At 43.3% G+C, this 17,871-nt stretch overlaps 1 protein-coding gene and 1 long non-coding RNA gene across 2 annotated transcripts; both read right to left on the minus strand.

Moving 5' to 3' along the window:
* Positions 1–309: 309 nt before the first annotated feature.
* On the minus strand, positions 310–10,782 carry LOC137348602 (uncharacterized). Its single transcript, XM_068013887.1, has 2 exons — positions 10,657–10,782; positions 310–1,498 (listed from the first exon to the last, which is right to left on the minus strand). Exons 1-2 carry the CDS (start codon positions 10,780–10,782, stop codon positions 722–724), a joined length of 903 nt encoding a protein of 300 aa, XP_067869988.1. The 3' UTR covers positions 310–721.
* An 868-nt stretch (positions 10,783–11,650) lies between these two features.
* Positions 11,651–12,178, minus strand: LOC137349030 (uncharacterized). The gene is made up of 2 exons (XR_010969204.1): positions 12,042–12,178; positions 11,651–11,791 (listed from the first exon to the last, which is right to left on the minus strand). It is a non-coding gene; the product is annotated as an uncharacterized lncRNA (long non-coding RNA).
* Positions 12,179–17,871: the final 5,693 nt, after the last annotated feature.

Here is a 17,871-nt window from a genome sequence, read left to right on the forward strand (position 1 = left end):
GGAAGTGCAGAAGGTTTTAGTTCAGGCAGGCATCAAGATCGGAGCAGGCTTGGAGGGCCGAATGGCCTGTTCCTGTGCTCTACTGTTCTTTGTTCTTTGTTCAACAACACTCCCCAGGGCCCTGCCATTCACTGTATATGTCCTGCCCTGTTTTAACTTCCCAAAATGCATCATTTTGCACTTGTCTGCATTAAATTCCATTTGTCAATCCCTTGCCCACTTTCCCAGTTGGTCTATATCCTGTTGTAACCTTAGACAACCTTCTTCACTGTCCACAATACCACCAATTTTGGTGTCATCTGCAAACTTGCTAATCATGTCCCCTACATTCGCATCCAAGTCATTAGTATATATGACAAACAACAGAGGGCCCAGCACCGATCCCTGCAGCACACCACTGGTCACCAGCCTCCAATCTGAAAAACAACCCTCCACTACCACCCTCTGCCTCCTATCACGAAGCCAATTTTGTATCCAATTTGCTAGCTCACCCTGGATCCCATGTGTTCGAACCTTCTGGACCAGCCTACCATGCTGGACCTTGTCAAAGGCCTTGCTAAAGTCCATGTAGACAACGTCCATCGCCCTGCCCTCATCAATCCTCTTGGTCACATCCTTGAAAAATTCAATCAAATTCGTGAGACATGATTTCCCACGCACAAAGCCATGCTGATATCCCTAATCAGACCTTGCCTTTCCAAATGCATATAAATCCTGTCACTCAGAATCCCTTCCAATAACTTTCCCACCACTGATGCAAGGCTCCCAGGCCTGTAGTTCTCTGGCTTATCCCTCTGTCCTTCTTCAATAAAGGCACAACATTAGCTATCCTCCAGTCTTCCGGTACCTCACCCATGGCTAATGATGATACAAAAATCTCTGCCAGGACTCCAGCAGTCTCCACCTTTGCTTCCCAGAGCATCCTAGGATACACCTGGTCAGGCCCTGGGGATTTATCCACCTTAATGTGCTTCAAAGCCTCCAACACGTCCTCCTTTGTAATGTTGATATGCTCCAGGATATCGCTGTTCCCTCCCTTGAACTCACTAGCTTCCATGACCTTCTCAAAGGTAAATACAGATGCGAAGTATTCATTTAAGACCTCGCCCATTTCCTGTGGCTCCACACGTAGATTACCACACTGATCCGTAAGGGGACCTACTCTCTCCCTCGCTACCCTTTTACTCTTAATATACTTATAGAATCTTTTAGGATTCTTCTTTATGTTATCTGCTAGGGAAATCTCATGGCCCCTTTTCGCCCTCCTAATTTCCTTCTTAAGTGTAGTCCTACATCCCCTATACTCCTCGAGGGACTCGCTTGATCCCAGCTGCCTAGACCTGACATATGCCTCCTTCTTTGTCCTGACCAGACCCTCAATATCCCTTGTCAACCAAGGTTCCCTAAACTTGCCAGCCTTGCCCTTCCATACTGTGGATGCTGGAAATCTGAAATAAAAACAAGAAATGCTGGAACCACTCAGCAGGTCTGGCAGCATCTGTGAAAAGAGAAGCAGAGTTAACGTTTCGGGTCAGTGACCCTTCTTCGGAACTGACAAATATTAGAAAAGTCACAGATTATAAGCAAGTGAGGTGGGGGTGGGGCAAGAGATAACAAAGGAGAAGGTGTAGATTGGACACGGCCACATAGCTGACCAAAAGGTCATGAAGCAAAGGCAAACAATACGTTAATGGTGTGTTGAAAATGTTAACCAATGTAGATATAAAATGTCACCTGATCACCTTAACCATTTCAGTCGCAGCTTGGCTAAAGTAACTTGACTCTAATTTCAGAATCAGTAAATTGTGGATTCCACGTCAGCTTCAGAAACTGAATATATTAACCAGGCTTCCAATTGGTGCAGTGCTGAAAGGGCAATATCTTTCCAGGGACATTCTGAAACAATAATCTCTCCCCCACCCCTTTTCTGTTGAGTTGGACATTAAAGCTCCCATGATTCCACACAGTGTCCTGGTCAACATTCCTCCCTTGAACCAAGATCAACAAAAATACATTAACAGGAATTGAACCATTTTGCTCTATTCCTAATGTATCTATGCACAAATTGGCCATGTTCACCTGGAATTAGTTACACTTTAAACCCTTTGGTACCTTCCACAGAAGGTGATGAGCTGGTACATCACTGCAAGTTGTTTCTTGATACATTACTATCAGAAACAGTGACTAAATGCGAACTAAATCGACATTTTCACAATGGGAGCAATGACAATGTCTGGCCAGTAGATGGCAGTAAAAGACTAATTCTTGACACGAAACAGGCGCTGCCTCACCGCACTGGAGCCTCTCTGTATATGTTACACTTCGACCCTGTCTCTGTATATGTTACACTTAGACCCCATCTCTGTTTTTATTACACTAGACTCTGTCTCTGTTTATATTAAACTAGACCCCATCTCTGTTTTTATTACACTAGACTCTGTCTCTGTTTTTATTACACTGAACCCTGCCTCTGTTTATGTTAACCTAGACCCCATCTCTGTTTATATTATAATATACCCTCTCTCTGTTGATAATACACTGGACCCTATCTCTGTTTATATTAAACTAGACCCCATCTCTGTTTTTATTACACTAGACTCTGTCTCTGTTTGTATGACACTGGACCCTGTCTCTGTTTCTATTAAATTAGATCCTGTCTCTGTTTCTATTACTCTAGATCATGTTTCTGTTTGTGTTAGACTAGACCCTATCTCTGTTTAAATTACACTAGGTCCTGTCTCTTTTCATATTTCACTGAATCCTGTCCCTGTTTATATTAAACAAGACCCCATCTCATAGCAACATAGGCAATAGGAACAGGAGTAGGTCATGCAGCCTATCGAGGCTGCTCTGCCATTCAACTAATTCATGACTGATCTTCTACCTCAATGCCATTTCCCCCGCTCTATCACCATATCCCTGATATCTTCAATAACGAATAATCTATCAATCTCTGTCTTGAACTTACCCAGTGACTGAGCCTCCGCAGCCCTCTGGAGTGGAAAGTTCCAAAGATTCACCACCCTCTGAGCGAAGAAATTCCTCCTAATCTCAGTCCCAAATGGCCAACCACCTCCCATGCCATCCTAGCCCCCCGGAGAGCCAGGGGTAACATCTCTCCTGCATCTACACTGTTGAGTCCTGCAATAATTTTGTATGCTTCAATGAGGTCACCGCTTATTATTCTAAACTCTAGAGAATATAGACCCAGCCTCCTAAATCTCTCGTCACAGGACAATCCCGCCATCTCAGGGATCAGTCTGATGAATGTCCATGCACTCCCTCTAAGGCAAGTATATCCTTGCTTATTATTCTTGACCATGTCTCTGTTTATATTACACATGGCCTCCGCTCACTTCATATTGATATAACCATGTTTCTTTTTATATTGCACTAAGCCACCCCCAGCTCTCGTTTATATTACACTAGAACAAATCTAGATTTTTACTGGGCTAGACCATGTCTCTGTTTATTTTACAGTTGGCATTGTCTCAGTTGTTACTGCACAGACCCAGTCTCAAGCTAAATTACAAGCAACCCAGTCTCAGTCAAGAATGCAGTCTATCCTGTCTCTTTTTATATTAGATGAGGTCCTAACTTATTCATTAAAACATCTCTAAGATAGATACATAGGCAACTAGATAGCTAGCTAGCTAGATAGGCAGACAGACAGATAGATAGACAGATAAACAGACAGATAGATAGATAGATAGATGGATAGACAGATAGGTAGACAGATAGATCAATAGATGAGCAGACAGATAGATAGACAGACAGACAGATAGATGGATAGATAGATAGATAAGATAGATTGATCAACAGACAGATAGATAGACAGATAGATCAATCGATGAACAGATAGATAGACAGACAGACAGACAGACTGATAGATAGATAGATAGATAGACAGACAGATGGATAGATAGATAGATAGATAGACAGACAGACAGACAGACAGATAGATAGACATATAGATAGACAGACAGACAAAAAGATAGGTAGATAGCTAATATAGATAGACAGATTGATCAATAGACCAATAGATAGACAGATAAGCAGACAGATAGACAGGTAGATAGATAGAGAGATATCTAGACAGACAGATAGATCAATAGATAACTAGACAGATAGATAGATAGACAGAAAAACAGACAGCCAGATAGACAGACGGATAGATCGATAGATAGGAGCAGCATAAATGAAACATGCTCTTTCAGAGCATGACTGAGTACAGGAGCAAGGATGTCTTACTGCAGTTATACAGAGCTTTGGTGAGACCATGTCTGGAATATTGTGTGCAGTTTTGGTCTCCTTATCTGAGGAAGGATGTTCTTGCCATGGAGGGAGTGCAAAGAAGATTCATTGGGCTTATTCCTGGGATGGCAGGATTGACGTATGAGGACATATTGGGTCGACTAGGCCTATATTCACAATAGTTTTGAAGAATGAGAGGGGATCTCATAGAAACCTATAAAATTCTAACAGGACTAGACAGGCTAGATGCAGGGAGGATGTTCCCGATGGCTGGGGAGTCCAGAACCAGGTGTCACAGTCTCAGGATATGGGGTATGCCATTTAAAACCGAGATGAGGAGAAATTTCTTCACTCAGAAGGTGGTGAACTTGTGGAATTCTCTACTGCATAATGCAGTGGATGCCAAATCATTAAATATATTCAAGAAGGAGATCGATATATTTCTTAATGCCAAATGGATAAAGGGATATGGGGAGAAAGTGGGAATGGGTACTGAATTAGACGATGAGCCATGATCTTTTTTGAATGGTGGAGCAGGCCCGAAGGGCCAAATGGCCTACTCCTGCTCCTATTTTCTATGCTTTCTATGACTGGTCCTTTTTATTTTTATTTTATTTTATTTTGCTCCCTCTTTTTTTAACCGTGTGCCTTCCTACTCGTTTTTTCATGTGTGTGCTTTTAGCTAGGGCTGCTCATTATTCTGTCATTAACCCTCCCTTTGCACGAATGCTTTGTCTTTCATGGCACCCTCAGCGCACTCTCTTTACCTATGACCTATTACCTTGTCAGTTAATCTCTCTGGTCCACTGTCCCAGCACACATCTTCCCTTTTTTCCTCTTTCCCCTCCACCCCCACTTAACTTGTTTAAAACCTACTACATGTCTAACCTTTGCCAGTTCTGATTAAAGGTCACTGACCGGAAACGTTCACTCTGCTTCTCTCTCCACACATGCTGCCAGATGTACTGAGATTTTCCAGCACTTTTTGTTTGTATTTCAGATTTCCAGCATCTGCAGTATTTTGCTTTCATTTATTATTATGCAAATGCAGCATTTCTATTCAAGAAAGGGGGGTGACAGAAAGTAGGAAACCATTGGCAATTTAGCCTAACATTTGTCATTGGGAAAATACTAGAATCGATTATGAAGGAAGCAGTAGCAGGACATTTAGAAAATTATTTGTCAGACAGTGAGGATGACACCAATCAACTGCAGCAGGACACAGATAGGCGAGCAGAATGGGCAGGCAAGTGGCAGCTGGAAGTTAATATAGAGAAATGTGAGGTAATGCATTTTGGCAAAAGGGGTAAGGAGAGGCAATATAGACTAAATGATACAGTTCTAAAGAGGGCACAAGAGCAGAGAGACCTGAGGTTCATGTGCATAGATCTTTAAAAGTGGCAGGACACATTGAGAGTAGTTCGCAAAGCCTATGGGATCGTGGGCTTCAAAGATAAAGGTATTAAGTACAAAAGCAGGAAGGTTATGCTGAGTCTTTATAAAGCTTTGGTTAGGTTACAACTAAGGTATTGCTTCAAGTTCTGGTCACTGCACTTTTTAGAATTAGAATTAGAACATTACAGCGCAGTACAGGCCCTTCGGCCCTCGATGTTGCGCCGACCTGTGAAACCATCTGACCTACACTATTCCATTTTCATCCATATGTCTATCCAATGACCACTTAAATGCCCTTAAAGTTGGCGAGTCTACTACTGTTGCAGGCAGGGCGTTCCACGCCCCTACTACTCTCTGACTAAAGAAACTACCTCTGACATCTGTCCTATATCTATCACCCCTCAACTTAAAGCTATGTCCCCTCGTGTTTGCCATCACCATCCGAGGAAAAAGACTCTCACTATCCACCCTATCTAACCCTCTGATTATCTTATATGTCTCTATTAAGTCACCTCTCCTCCTCCTTCTCTCCAATGAAAAACAACCTCAAGTCCCTCAGCCTTTCCTCGTAAGACCTTCCCTCCATACCAGGCAACATCCTAGTAAATCTCCTCTGCACCCTTTCCATAGCTTCCACATCCTTCCTATAATGCGGTGACCAGAACTGCACGCAATACTCCAGGTGTGGTCTCACCAGAGTTTTGTACAGCTGCAGCATGACATCGTGGCTCCGAAACTCGATCCCCCTACTAATAAAAGCTAACACACCATATGCCTTCTTAACAGCCCTATTAACCTGGGTAGCACCTTCAGGGATTTATGCACCTGGACACCAAGATCTCTCTGTTCATCTACACTACCAAGAATCTTCCCATTAGCCCAGTACTCTGCATTCCTGTTACTCCTTCCAAAGTGAATCACCTCACACTTTTCCGCATTAAACTCCATTTGCCATCTCTCAGCCCAGCTCTGCAGCCTATCTATGTCCCTCTGTATCCATCCTTTAGGAAGGATTTGAAGGTGCAGAGGCGGATTTGCCAGAATGGTTCCAGAGATAAGGGATATTAGCTACAAGGTAATGAGAAGTTGTTCTCCTTGGAGCAAAGCAGATCGAAGGGAGATTTGATAGAGGTGTACATGATTATGACAGGTTTGGATAGAGTAGACAAAGAAATGCTGCTCCATTAGCTGATGGTACATGGACTAAGAGATACAGATTTAAGGTTTTGTGGAAGAGATGCAATGAGTATATGAGGAAGGACTTCTTTACACATCGAGTGGTAATGACCTGGAACTTGCTGCCTATGAGAGTGGTGGAAGCAGAGATGATGAATGATTTCAAAAGGGAAATACATTTTCAGGGCTACGGGGATAGAGCTGGTGAATGGGATTGATTGGATTTCTCTACAGAGCGCCAGTATGGACTCGGTGGGTTGAATGGCCTCCTTCTGTGCTGTTATGACTCTAGGACTCTATTAAGCAATCAGGCAGATTCAACATGGTTTATGAAAGGGAAATTGTATTTGACAGATTTATTACAATTCTTTGAGAATGTAACAAGCCGGGTGGATAAAAGGGAACCAGTAGATACCATGCATTTGGATTTCTAAAAGGCGTCCGATAAGGTGCCACATAAAAGGTTACTATACAAGATAAGAGCTCATGGTGTTGGGGATAATATTTTAGCATGCATGGAGGATTGGCTAACTATCAGGAAACAGAAAGTCAGGAGAAATGGGCATTTTCAGGTTGGCAAACCGTAACTAGTTGAGTGCCACAGGGATCAGTTCTGGGGCCTCAACTATTTACAATCTATAATACTGACTTGGATGCAGGGACCAATATTGTGGACAATACGAAGACAAGTTGGAAAGCAAATTGTAAGGAGGACACAACTGCCTGCAAAGAGATATAGATAGGTTAAGTGAGTGGGCAAAAATTTGGCAGATGGAGCATAATGTGGGAAAATGTGAAGTTGTCCACTTGGGCAGGAAGGATAGAAAAGCAGAACATTATTTACATGGAGAGAGACTGCAGAATGCTGTGATACAGAGAATTCTGGGCGTCCTCGTACATGAATCACAAAAAGTTATCCTGCATGTACAGCAAGTAATTAGGAAGGCAAATAGAATATTGGTGTTAATAAGGGAATGGAGTATAAATGTAAGGAAGTATTGCTACAACTATACAGGGCACTGGTGAGACCCCACCTAGAAAACTGCATACAGTTTTGGTCTCCTTACATAAGGAGGGATGTACTTGCATTGGAAGCAGTCCAGAGAAGTTTCACTAGGCTGATTCCTTGGATGAAGGGGTTGTCGTATGAGAAAAGGTTGAGCAGGTTAGGCCTATACTGATTAGAGTTCAGAAGAATGAGAAATGATCTTATTGAAACATATAAGATTCTGAAAGTATTTGAAAGGGTAGATGCTGAGAGGATGTTCCCCTCATGAGGGAATCTAGAACTAGGGGGCACAGTTTCAAAATAAGGGGTCTCCCATTTAATATGGAGGTGAAGAGGGATTTCTTCTCTCAGAGGGTCGTTAATGTTTGGAATTCTCTTCCCCCGAGGGTAGTGGAAGCTTGGTCCTTGAATATATTCAAAGCTGAGTTAGACAAATTTTTGATCTACAGGGGGGTCAAGAGTTATGGGCGGCAGGCAGGAAAGTGGAGTGAAGGCCAGGATCAGATCAGCCATAATCTAACTGAATGACAGAGCCAACTCGAGGGGCCGAATGGCCTTCTCCTGCTCCAATTTTTATGTTCTTATAGACAGATAGATAATTAGGTAGATGGATGGATAGATAGTTAGCTGGATAGATAGATCGATGGATATATAGATAGATAGAGAGATAGATAGATGGATGGGTGGATAGACAGACAGACAGACAGATAGATATATAGATGGATGGATGAAAGAATGCATTTAGTCTTGTGAATAACTATCAGCAGCTGTGTACAATTCTAATTGCTCCGGTATTATGTGGATAATATTTGTGTTGAAAGGATGGGGTGAATCTTGAAACAATCTCCCAGAGATGAACTGGGATTGAGGGACAGGACTCAAGGTGAGCAGTAGTTCACTGCACTTCACACTACTTAGTGACAAACTCTGTCGTGTTAAAAGTTTACTAATTTATGTTTGTGATGTACTGTGTTAAGGATTGTTTTTTTCCCTGTACGATTTTTCTATTTAACTTTCGCCTGACCCACTGCTTGTGTTGGACAGAATCCGGAACCGTGTCCTCACAGCATCACCAGATGGGCTGCCGTAGGGTCCTAATGACCACCCGATTACATCTCTCAACTGGTTCAGTGGTGCAACTGAAACCAGCTCACACAAAATTATTTCTATGCGTGTGTGTGTGTGTGTGTGTGTGTGGTGGCCGGGGGTGGTGGTGGGGGTTATGTGTGTGGGTGGGTGTTCTGTTGGTGGGTCTGTGTGTGAGGTATATGTGTGTGTGTGTGGTGTGTGTGTGTGTGCAGTGTGTGGGTACAGCATGCCACGAACACACAATTCTTTACGCTTGCAATGCATTGCACCAAGATAAGTGATTATGGCCACCAAGTGTTTTTCAACATTTTATTCAATTCCGATTTATTTAAAATGTAATAAAATTGCAAATCATTTAATAACAGTAACAATTATTCACAACCCATTCTGTTGGGTGACCTTGTTTAGAAAGCAAGCTCAAACTGACCAATCCGTTAGCAAGGCGAGAACATCTGTCACCGAACTCACTGAACCTCTCTCTCAGAATGCACCTAACACACTGATCCTCTCTCCAATGCTCAGAATGCACCGAACTCACTGAACCTCTCTCTCCAACTGCACCTAACACACTGATCCTCTCTCCTCTATCTCAGACTGAACACACTGAACCTCTCTCCTCTATCTCAGTGAACACACTGAACCTCTCTCCTCTCTCTCAGACTGAACTCACTGAACCTCTCTTCTATCCTCAGACTGAACTCACTGAACCTCTCTCCTCTATCTCAGACTGAACACACTGAACCTCTCTCCTCTCTCTCAGACTGAACTCACTGAACCTCTCTCCTCTCTCTCAGACTGAACTCACTGAACCTCTCTCCTCTCTCTCAGACTGAACTCACTGAACCTCTCTCCTCTCTCTCAGACTGAACTCACTGAACCTCTCTCCTATCCTCAGACTGAACTCACTGAACCTCTCTCCTCTCTCTCTCAGACTGAACTCACTGAACCTCTCTCCTCTCTCTCAGACTGAACTCACTGAACCTCTCTCCTCTCTCTCAGACTGAACTCACTGAACCTCTCTCCTCTCTCTCAGACTGAACTCACTGATCCTCTCTCCAATCCTCAGACTGAACACACTGATCCTCTCTCCTCTCTCTCAGACTGAACTCACTGAACCTCTCTCCTCTCTCTCTCAGACTGAACTCACTGAACCTCTCTCCTCTCTCTCTCAGACTGAACTCACTGAACCTCTCTCCTCTCTCTCTCAGACTGAACTCACTGAACCTCTCTCCTCTCTCTCTCAGACTGAACTCACTGAACCTCTCTCCTCTCTCTCTCAGACTGAACTCACTGAACCTCTCTCCTCTCTCTCTCAGACTGAACTCACTGAACCTCTCTCCTCTCTCTCTCAGACTGAACCCACTGAATCTCTCTCCTATCCTCAGACTGAACTCACTGAACCTCTCTCCTCTCTCTCAGACTGAACTCACTGAACCTCTCTCCTGTCCTCAGATTGCACCGAACCAATTGAACCTCTCTCCTCTCTCTCACACTGAACTCTCTCCTCTCTCTTCCCCCCAAACCCCACCCCCCCCCCACCCCCCCCACCACCCTCCGTCTTTCTCTCTCTCGCTTTCTCTCTCACTCAGGCAGAGCTTGACTCACTTAAAATCTTCTATTTTCAAATGATTCGCTTTGTTGAAAATTCATTTTGTTAATTTCCCCCAATTTCTCCCTGTGATTATCCTCAATCCAAATCTCCCTTCAGTGAATACATTAAAACCAAAACAAACCTCATGTGTTTTATTCTTTAAGATGAGAAGGGAGGTCAATGCAATGTTGATCCCAGAAACAATCTGTGTGCTGGTTCTTGATGCTGTCAGAGTGAATCCACCCTCACATGCAGGAGGACTGTTCATGGTGATAACATGAAACTGACAGCTGCTGTTTCATTCTCAGGCAACACAACTTCCTGTTTCTCTGCTGCCGGTTCCAAACCGCACATCTCACTTCTGAGCAGAAAATAAATCCAGGGGCCACAATCTGGTGGAAACATCTGCCAAGGTGGCCTATATCTGTCCACAGAGTCGGTGCAGAGTCACACAGATCACATTGTGGTGACATTTACAAATGAACCTGTTTGTGTTTCGCGTCTCCATGCCTGGACATTACTGGCGATGTCTGAGGATCAGTCACTGAGCTCGCTCTGCTCTCTGAAGCCGGGAGCTGGATGTTTTCTCCCTTTCAAGTTTATATCATTCTCGCTTTGTGTTCCTTGATTCCTCGACTTCTCAGCTTTTATCTCTATCGTGTTTCTGTCTTTTTAAAATCTCTCTCAGTCTTTATCTCATTCTCTCATATCTCCCGCCACCTGTATGTGTTCCTATTTGATGGTGGTGTTCAAAATAGTGAGGGATTTTTGATAGGTTATATGAGAAGAAACAGGGGTTGTCCTCCTTAGAGCAGAGAAAGTTAAGGGGAGATTTAATAGAAATGTGCAAAATCAGGAAGGATTTTTGATAGAATAGATATGGAGAAACTGTTTCCAATAGTAGGAGAGTTTGTAACCAGAGGACTCAGAGATTTAAGATATTTGGCAACAGAACCAGAGGGGGCGATGAGAAGAATTTTGTTTAAAACAGCGATTGATTGGTTGTGATCTAGAATGTACAGCCTGAAAGGGCGCTGGAAACAGATTGAATAGTTCAAAGGGAATTGGATAAATACCTGACAGGAAGCTAATTAGCAGCTTTATGAGGAATGGGACTAATTGGACAGCTCACTCAGTTTTGCAGTGCTCTGAACTTTCCTCTGGTGAGATTTAGAAATTTTATTTTTCAGTCATAATGTGCCTTAAACAGAAGTTTTTAAACATTGGTTTCTACAAACTGTCAATTCCAGCCTCTCTGTTTCTGTGTAACACGGCGACTGCAAAAAAGAAAAATAAAGATTTACATTCATATAGTGCCTTTAATGACCGCCGTACGTCTCAAAACGCTTTGCAGCCAATGAACCTTTGAAGTGCAGTCACTGTTTCAATGTCAGAAACACAGCAGACACTTTGCAAACAGCAAACTCCCACATACAGCAGTGTGACAATGATCAGATAATCTGCTATTGTGATGTCGATTAAGGGATAAATATTGGCCAAGACACAAGGGATAACTCCCTTGCTTACCTTCCAAACAGGGCCATGGGATCTTTTACATTCACCCAAACAAGCAGACAGGGCCTCAGTTGAACATCGCATGGGAAAGACAACACCTCTGCCACCTCAACAGTTCCTCAACAGTGCAGTGCAGGGTCACTCTTGATTTTCGTGCTCAAGCTCTGGAATGCGTCTTGAACATGGAAGCTTGTGACTCAGGGCTGAAAGTGTTGCCAACTGAGCCACAGCTGACAGCTGCAGAGGGATGAGAAGGAACAGATTATTTTCAGTTCCTCTGAGACATGCACTACTACACCTCAGATATCAGAAAACTCTGGAGTCCACCAAGACCTCAGTCAGCTCTTAGTCAGGAGGAGTCGGTCACACGTGCCTCTGTCATGATGGTTTCACTCTTATTTTATCACACAAGTCCCTGATTCACTCACCAGAACGCAGAAGCCTGCACTAGGCCCAAAATATCATTGTTTCGCCGCACCTTGTCATTCTATTGCAATCTGGTGTTTATTAGGCCACCTGCCCCCCTCAATGTAAGACTACCCATAGTAAAAACAGCTTCTGTTATTGATACACTGGATCCTGCCTCTGTGATTATTATTACAATACCAGGTCCCAGTCCTCCCCGGGCCCTGCAGTCATATTTCCCCACCCCCTTCACAAAAGCAAGGATGAAGAGATTTATTTACGAGTGTCCTGGGAAGGCCTGCCTTGCTGGACGGAGAAACTGTCCAGGATTGTTCTGTCTTCCATTCCCTTCACTTCTTCTGAGTCTAAGAAGTGAGCAAAAGGTCAGAAAGACTTGCAGTTAGTTTGGGAGGCAGTGACGCAGTGTTCATGTCACTGGACTAGTAATCCAGAACCCAGGCTAATGCTGTAGGGACACGGGTTCAAATCCCACCACTACAGATGGTGAAATGCGAATTCAGTTAATCAATCTGGAATTAAAAGCTAGTCTAATGATGACCATGAAATCATTCTCGATGGTTGTAAAAACCCATCTGGTTCACTAATAACCATTACAGAAAGAAATCTGCCGTCCTTACCTGGTCAGACCTACATGGCACTCCAGACCCACTCAGTTCAAATGCAATTAGGGATGGTAATAAATGCTGACGCCCACATCCCACAAACGAATTAAAAACAAAAAGGAGCATCGGCCTAGATTATGTTGTCGAGTCTCCGGAGTGGCATTTCAACACACAACCATCAGATTCAGGGGTGAGAGCATCACCAATTAGTCAATGCTGACATAATCTGTTCCCAGTTGCCATTATACCAGACAGTGTCTAGTGTAATATAAACAGAGACAGGGCCCAGTGGAGTATAAACAGAGACAGGGCCTAGTTTAATACAAAACAGAGACAGGGCCCAGTGGAGTATAAACAGAGACAGGGCCCAGTGGAGTATAAACATAGACAGGGCCTAGTGCTGTAAGTTCACAGATAGGATCCAGTGTAACATAAAAGAAAGATGATGCAGTCCAGTGATAAGTGAGACAGGCTCTAGTGTAATATAAACTGATACAGGTCTACTTAAGTATATACAGAGACCGGGTCTAGCCTAATATAAACAGGCAGGGCATAATGTAATGTAAAGAGAGTCGTGATCCAGTGCAGTAAGAACAGAGATAGGGTCCAATGTAAGATAAACAGACACAGGGTCTAATGTACTATAGATAGAGACAGGGTTTAGTGCAATATAAAGAGAGATGGAGTACAGTGTAATATAAACAGAGACAGAGTATAGTGTAATAGATACAGAGATATGGTCTAGTATAATATAAACAGAGACAGGGTAGAGTGTAATATATACAGAGATGGGGACTAGTGTAATATATATACAGAGACAAAGTATAGTGTAATAGATACAGAGATGTGTTCAAGTATAATATAAACAGACACAGGGTATATTGTAATATATCAAGGGATAAGGGAAGAAAGCAGGAACGGGGGTACTGAGTTTGGAAGATCAGCCATGATCGTATTGAATGGTGATGCAGGCTGCAAGGGCCGAATGGCCTACTCCTGCTCCTATTTTTCTATATTTCTAATATAAACAGAGATGGGATCTAGTGTAGTACAAACAGAGATGGGTCCAGTGTAATATAAGCAGATGCAGAGTATAGTGTAATATAAACAGATGCAGGGTACAGTGAAATATAAATTGAGAAGGGGTTCAGTGCAATATAAACAGAGATGGGGTCGAGTGTAATATAAATGGAGCAGGGTCTGGAGTAATATAAACAGAAACAGTGTATTGTGTAATATAAGATGAGATGGAGTCTAGTGTAATATGAACAGAGACAGAGTCTCGTGTAATATAAACATAGACATGGTCAATGTAATATAAAGAGAGACAGAGTCTGGTGTAATATAAACAGAGCTAGGGCCTTGTGTAATAACAATACAAACAAGGTCCAGTGTAATATGAACAGACAGAGAGAGAGAGAGAGAGAGATCCTAGTGCAATTTTGGCACAATATTAACGAAGAGAGAGGGCTTAGACATGTTCTAGTGGAGTAATAATAGGAACATCGTCCCGTGTAACATAAACGGAGACATTAACTGTCCAGAATTAATTGAAACTGGGTTTTTTATAGTATAAACAGACACAAGGTTTGGTGTAGCAAGAACTGAGACTTTGCCAAATTTAATACAATCAGAAACATGGTCCTGTGTAGTAACTGCTGAGATGGGGCCTGGTGTGGAAATAACTCAGACAGTGACTGGTGTAATATGATCAGAGATAGGCTCTGTTATAATGTAAAGAGAAACAGGATCTTGTGCAGAAAAACTGAGACAGGGCCTAGTGCAGCAATTATTGATGCAGGACCTACAGTAATATAAACCAACACTGGGTCTACTTTAGTAATTACTGAGACAGGGCCGGCAGCAGTAAAAACTGAGATTGCGTCTCGTGCATTGATAACAGGCACCATTTAGTGTAATCTAAACAGATACACGATCTAGTGTAATAGGAAGTGAGTCGACTGCAGTAATAATTGAGATGGAGTCTTGTGTAGTGTGTACAGGGACATGGTATAATGTATTCATAAGTGAAACAGGCTCTAGTATAATAAAAACTGAGACAAGACCCAGTGCAGTTTTCACTGATGGAGGACATTGTCCAATATAAACTGAGTCAGACCCTATTGCAGTATTTACTGATGCAGGACCTCGATTTATAGGAACTGAGACATGGAAAAGTGCAAGAAGAGGTGAGACAGGGTGCCCTGTAGGAGTAACGGAGAGATGGTTCAGTACAGTAATAACAGAGACAGGGCTTTGTGTGATAGAAACAGAACCGTGGTCTAGTGCAGGAATGACCTAGACAGAGTATTGTGTGATGCAAGTAGAAACATGGTCCAATATATAAACACCTGAGATTGGGCCAATGCAGAAATAACTGAGGCATGGACTGTTTTTATATGATCAGAGACAATGTTTGTTGGAATATAAATAGGAAAATGACCTTGTGAAATATAAAAAGAGACAGCATCTAGTATAATGTAGACTAAAGCAGGCTCTAGCATCATATAAACTGGGACAGAGCCTAGTGCACTATGTACAGAGACAAGGTCTAGTGTAATATAAACAGAGACAGGGTCGAGGGCAGTAATAACTAAGGCCGTGTCTTTTTCACATAAATGTGAACAATCTGGCTTTCACTGACACCTGGTGGTTGTGTTTGGCCGTTGCTCCTATTGTGAAAATGTCGATGTCAGTTACTTTTTCTGATATTAATACACCAAGAAACAAATTGCATTGAGATACCAGCTCATCATTTTCTCTAGGGTGTCCCGAAATTTGAGGTGCGACAAATTCCAGATGAACGTGGCCCATTTGTGCACAGAAACATCAGTAATGGAACAAAGTGGCCGAACTCCTTTAAATGTATTTTTGTTGATCTCGGTTGAAGGGGTTCCGGCACTTGTGGCAGAACCTGCCTCTCAAGGATTGACCTTAACTGGCAACAGCATAGAACATAGAACATAGAACATACAGCACAGAACAGGCCCTTCGGCCCACAATGTTGTGCCGATCCTTTGTCCTCTGTCAAGGACAATTTAATCTATACCCCATCATTCTCCTTTATCCATATACCTATCCAAAAGCCTTTTGAAAGTCCCTAAAGTTTCTGACTCAACAACTTCCCCGGGCAAGGCATTCCATGCCTCGACCACTCTCTGGGTAAAGAACCTTCCCCTGACATCCCCCTTATATCTCCCACCCTTCACCTTAAATTTATGACCCCTTGTAACGCTTTGCTCCACCCGGGGAAAAAGTTTCTGACTGTCTACCCTATCTATTCCCCTGATCATCTTATAAACCTCTATCATGTCACCCCTCATCCTTCTCCTTTCTAATGAGAAGAGGCCTAGAATGTTCAGCCTTTCCTCGTAAGACTTATTCTCCATTCCAGGCAACATCCTGGTAAATCTCCTCTGCACCCTCTCCAAGGCTTCCACATCCTTCCTAAAATGAGGCGACCAGAACTGCACACAGTACTCCAAATGAGGCCTTACCAAGGTCCTGTACAGCTGCATCATCACCTCACGGCTCTTAAATTCAATCCCTCTGCTAATGAACGCTAACACCCCATATGCCTTCTTCACAGCCCTATCCACCTGAGTTGCAACTTTCAATGATCTATGCACATAGACCCCAAGGTCTCTCTGCTCCTCCACATGCCCAAGAACCCTACCGTTAACCCAGTATTTTGCATTCATGTTTGTCCTTCCAAAATGGACGACCTCACACTTTTCAGGGTTAAACTCCATCTGCCACTTTTCAGCCCAGCACTGCAACCTATCCAAGTCCCTTTGCAGACGACAATAGCCCTCCTCGGTATCCACAACTCCACCAACCTTTGTATCATCTGCAAATTTACTGACCCACCCTTCGACTTCCTCATCCAAGTCGTTAATAAAAATCACAAACAGGAGAGGACCCAGAACTGATCCCTGCGGCACGCCACTGGTAACTGGGCTCCAGGCTGAGTATTTACCATCTAAGACCACTCTCTGCCTTCTATCAGTTAGCCAATTCTTAATCCAACTGGCCACATTCCCCACTATCCCATGCCTCCTGACTTTCTCCATAAGTCTACCATGGGGGACCTTATCAAATGCCTTACTAAAATCCATGTACACCACATCCACTGGTTTACCCTCATCCACTTGCTTGGTCACCTGCTCAAAGAATTCAATCAGGCTTGTGAGGCAAGACCTACCCCTCACAAAACCGTGCTGACTGTCCCGAATCAAGCAGTGTCTTTCCAGATGCTCAGAAATCCTATCCCTCAGCACCTTTTCCATCAACTTGCCTACCACCGAAGTAAGACTAACTGGCCTGTAATTCCCAGGGTTGTTCCTATTCCCTTTCTTGAACAGGGGCACAACATTTGCCACCCTCCAATCACCTGGTACCACCCCCGTCAGCAGAGAAGATGAAAAGATCATTGCCAGCGGCTCTGCAATTTCATCCCTTGCTTCCCATAACATCCTTGGATATACCCCGTCAGGCCCGGGAGACTTGTCTATCTTCAAGTTATTCAAAAACCCCAACACATCTTCCCTCCTAACGAGCACTTCCTCGAGCTTACCAGTCTGTTTCACACCGTCCTCTTCAGTAATACACCCCTTCTCATTCGTAAATACCGAAGAGAAGTACTCATTCAAAACCTCACTTATCTCTTCCGGCTCAACACACAGTCTCCCGCTATTGTCCTTGACCGGACCTATGGTCCCCCTAGTCATCCTCATATTTCTGACATACGCGTAAAAGGCCTTGGGGTTTTCTTTTATCCTACCCGCCAAGCATTTTTCATGCCCTCTCTTAGC

The sequence above is a fragment of the Heterodontus francisci genome, chromosome 34, assembly GCF_036365525.1.
Source record: "Heterodontus francisci isolate sHetFra1 chromosome 34, sHetFra1.hap1, whole genome shotgun sequence".
In the NCBI taxonomy this organism is placed as follows: Eukaryota; Metazoa; Chordata; class Chondrichthyes; order Heterodontiformes; family Heterodontidae; genus Heterodontus; species Heterodontus francisci.

Bases quoted from the DNA above. Each gene is read 5' to 3' on its own strand.
- LOC137348602 (XM_068013887.1), bottom strand. From the start codon at position 10,782: ATGAACAGTCCTCCTGCATGTGAGGGTGGATTCACTCTGACAGCATCA. The intron at 1,499-10,656 runs GTTTGTTTTGGT...CTCTTTTCACAG, and splicing joins TAAAGAATAAAACACATGAG to ATGCTGCCAGACCTGCTGAG.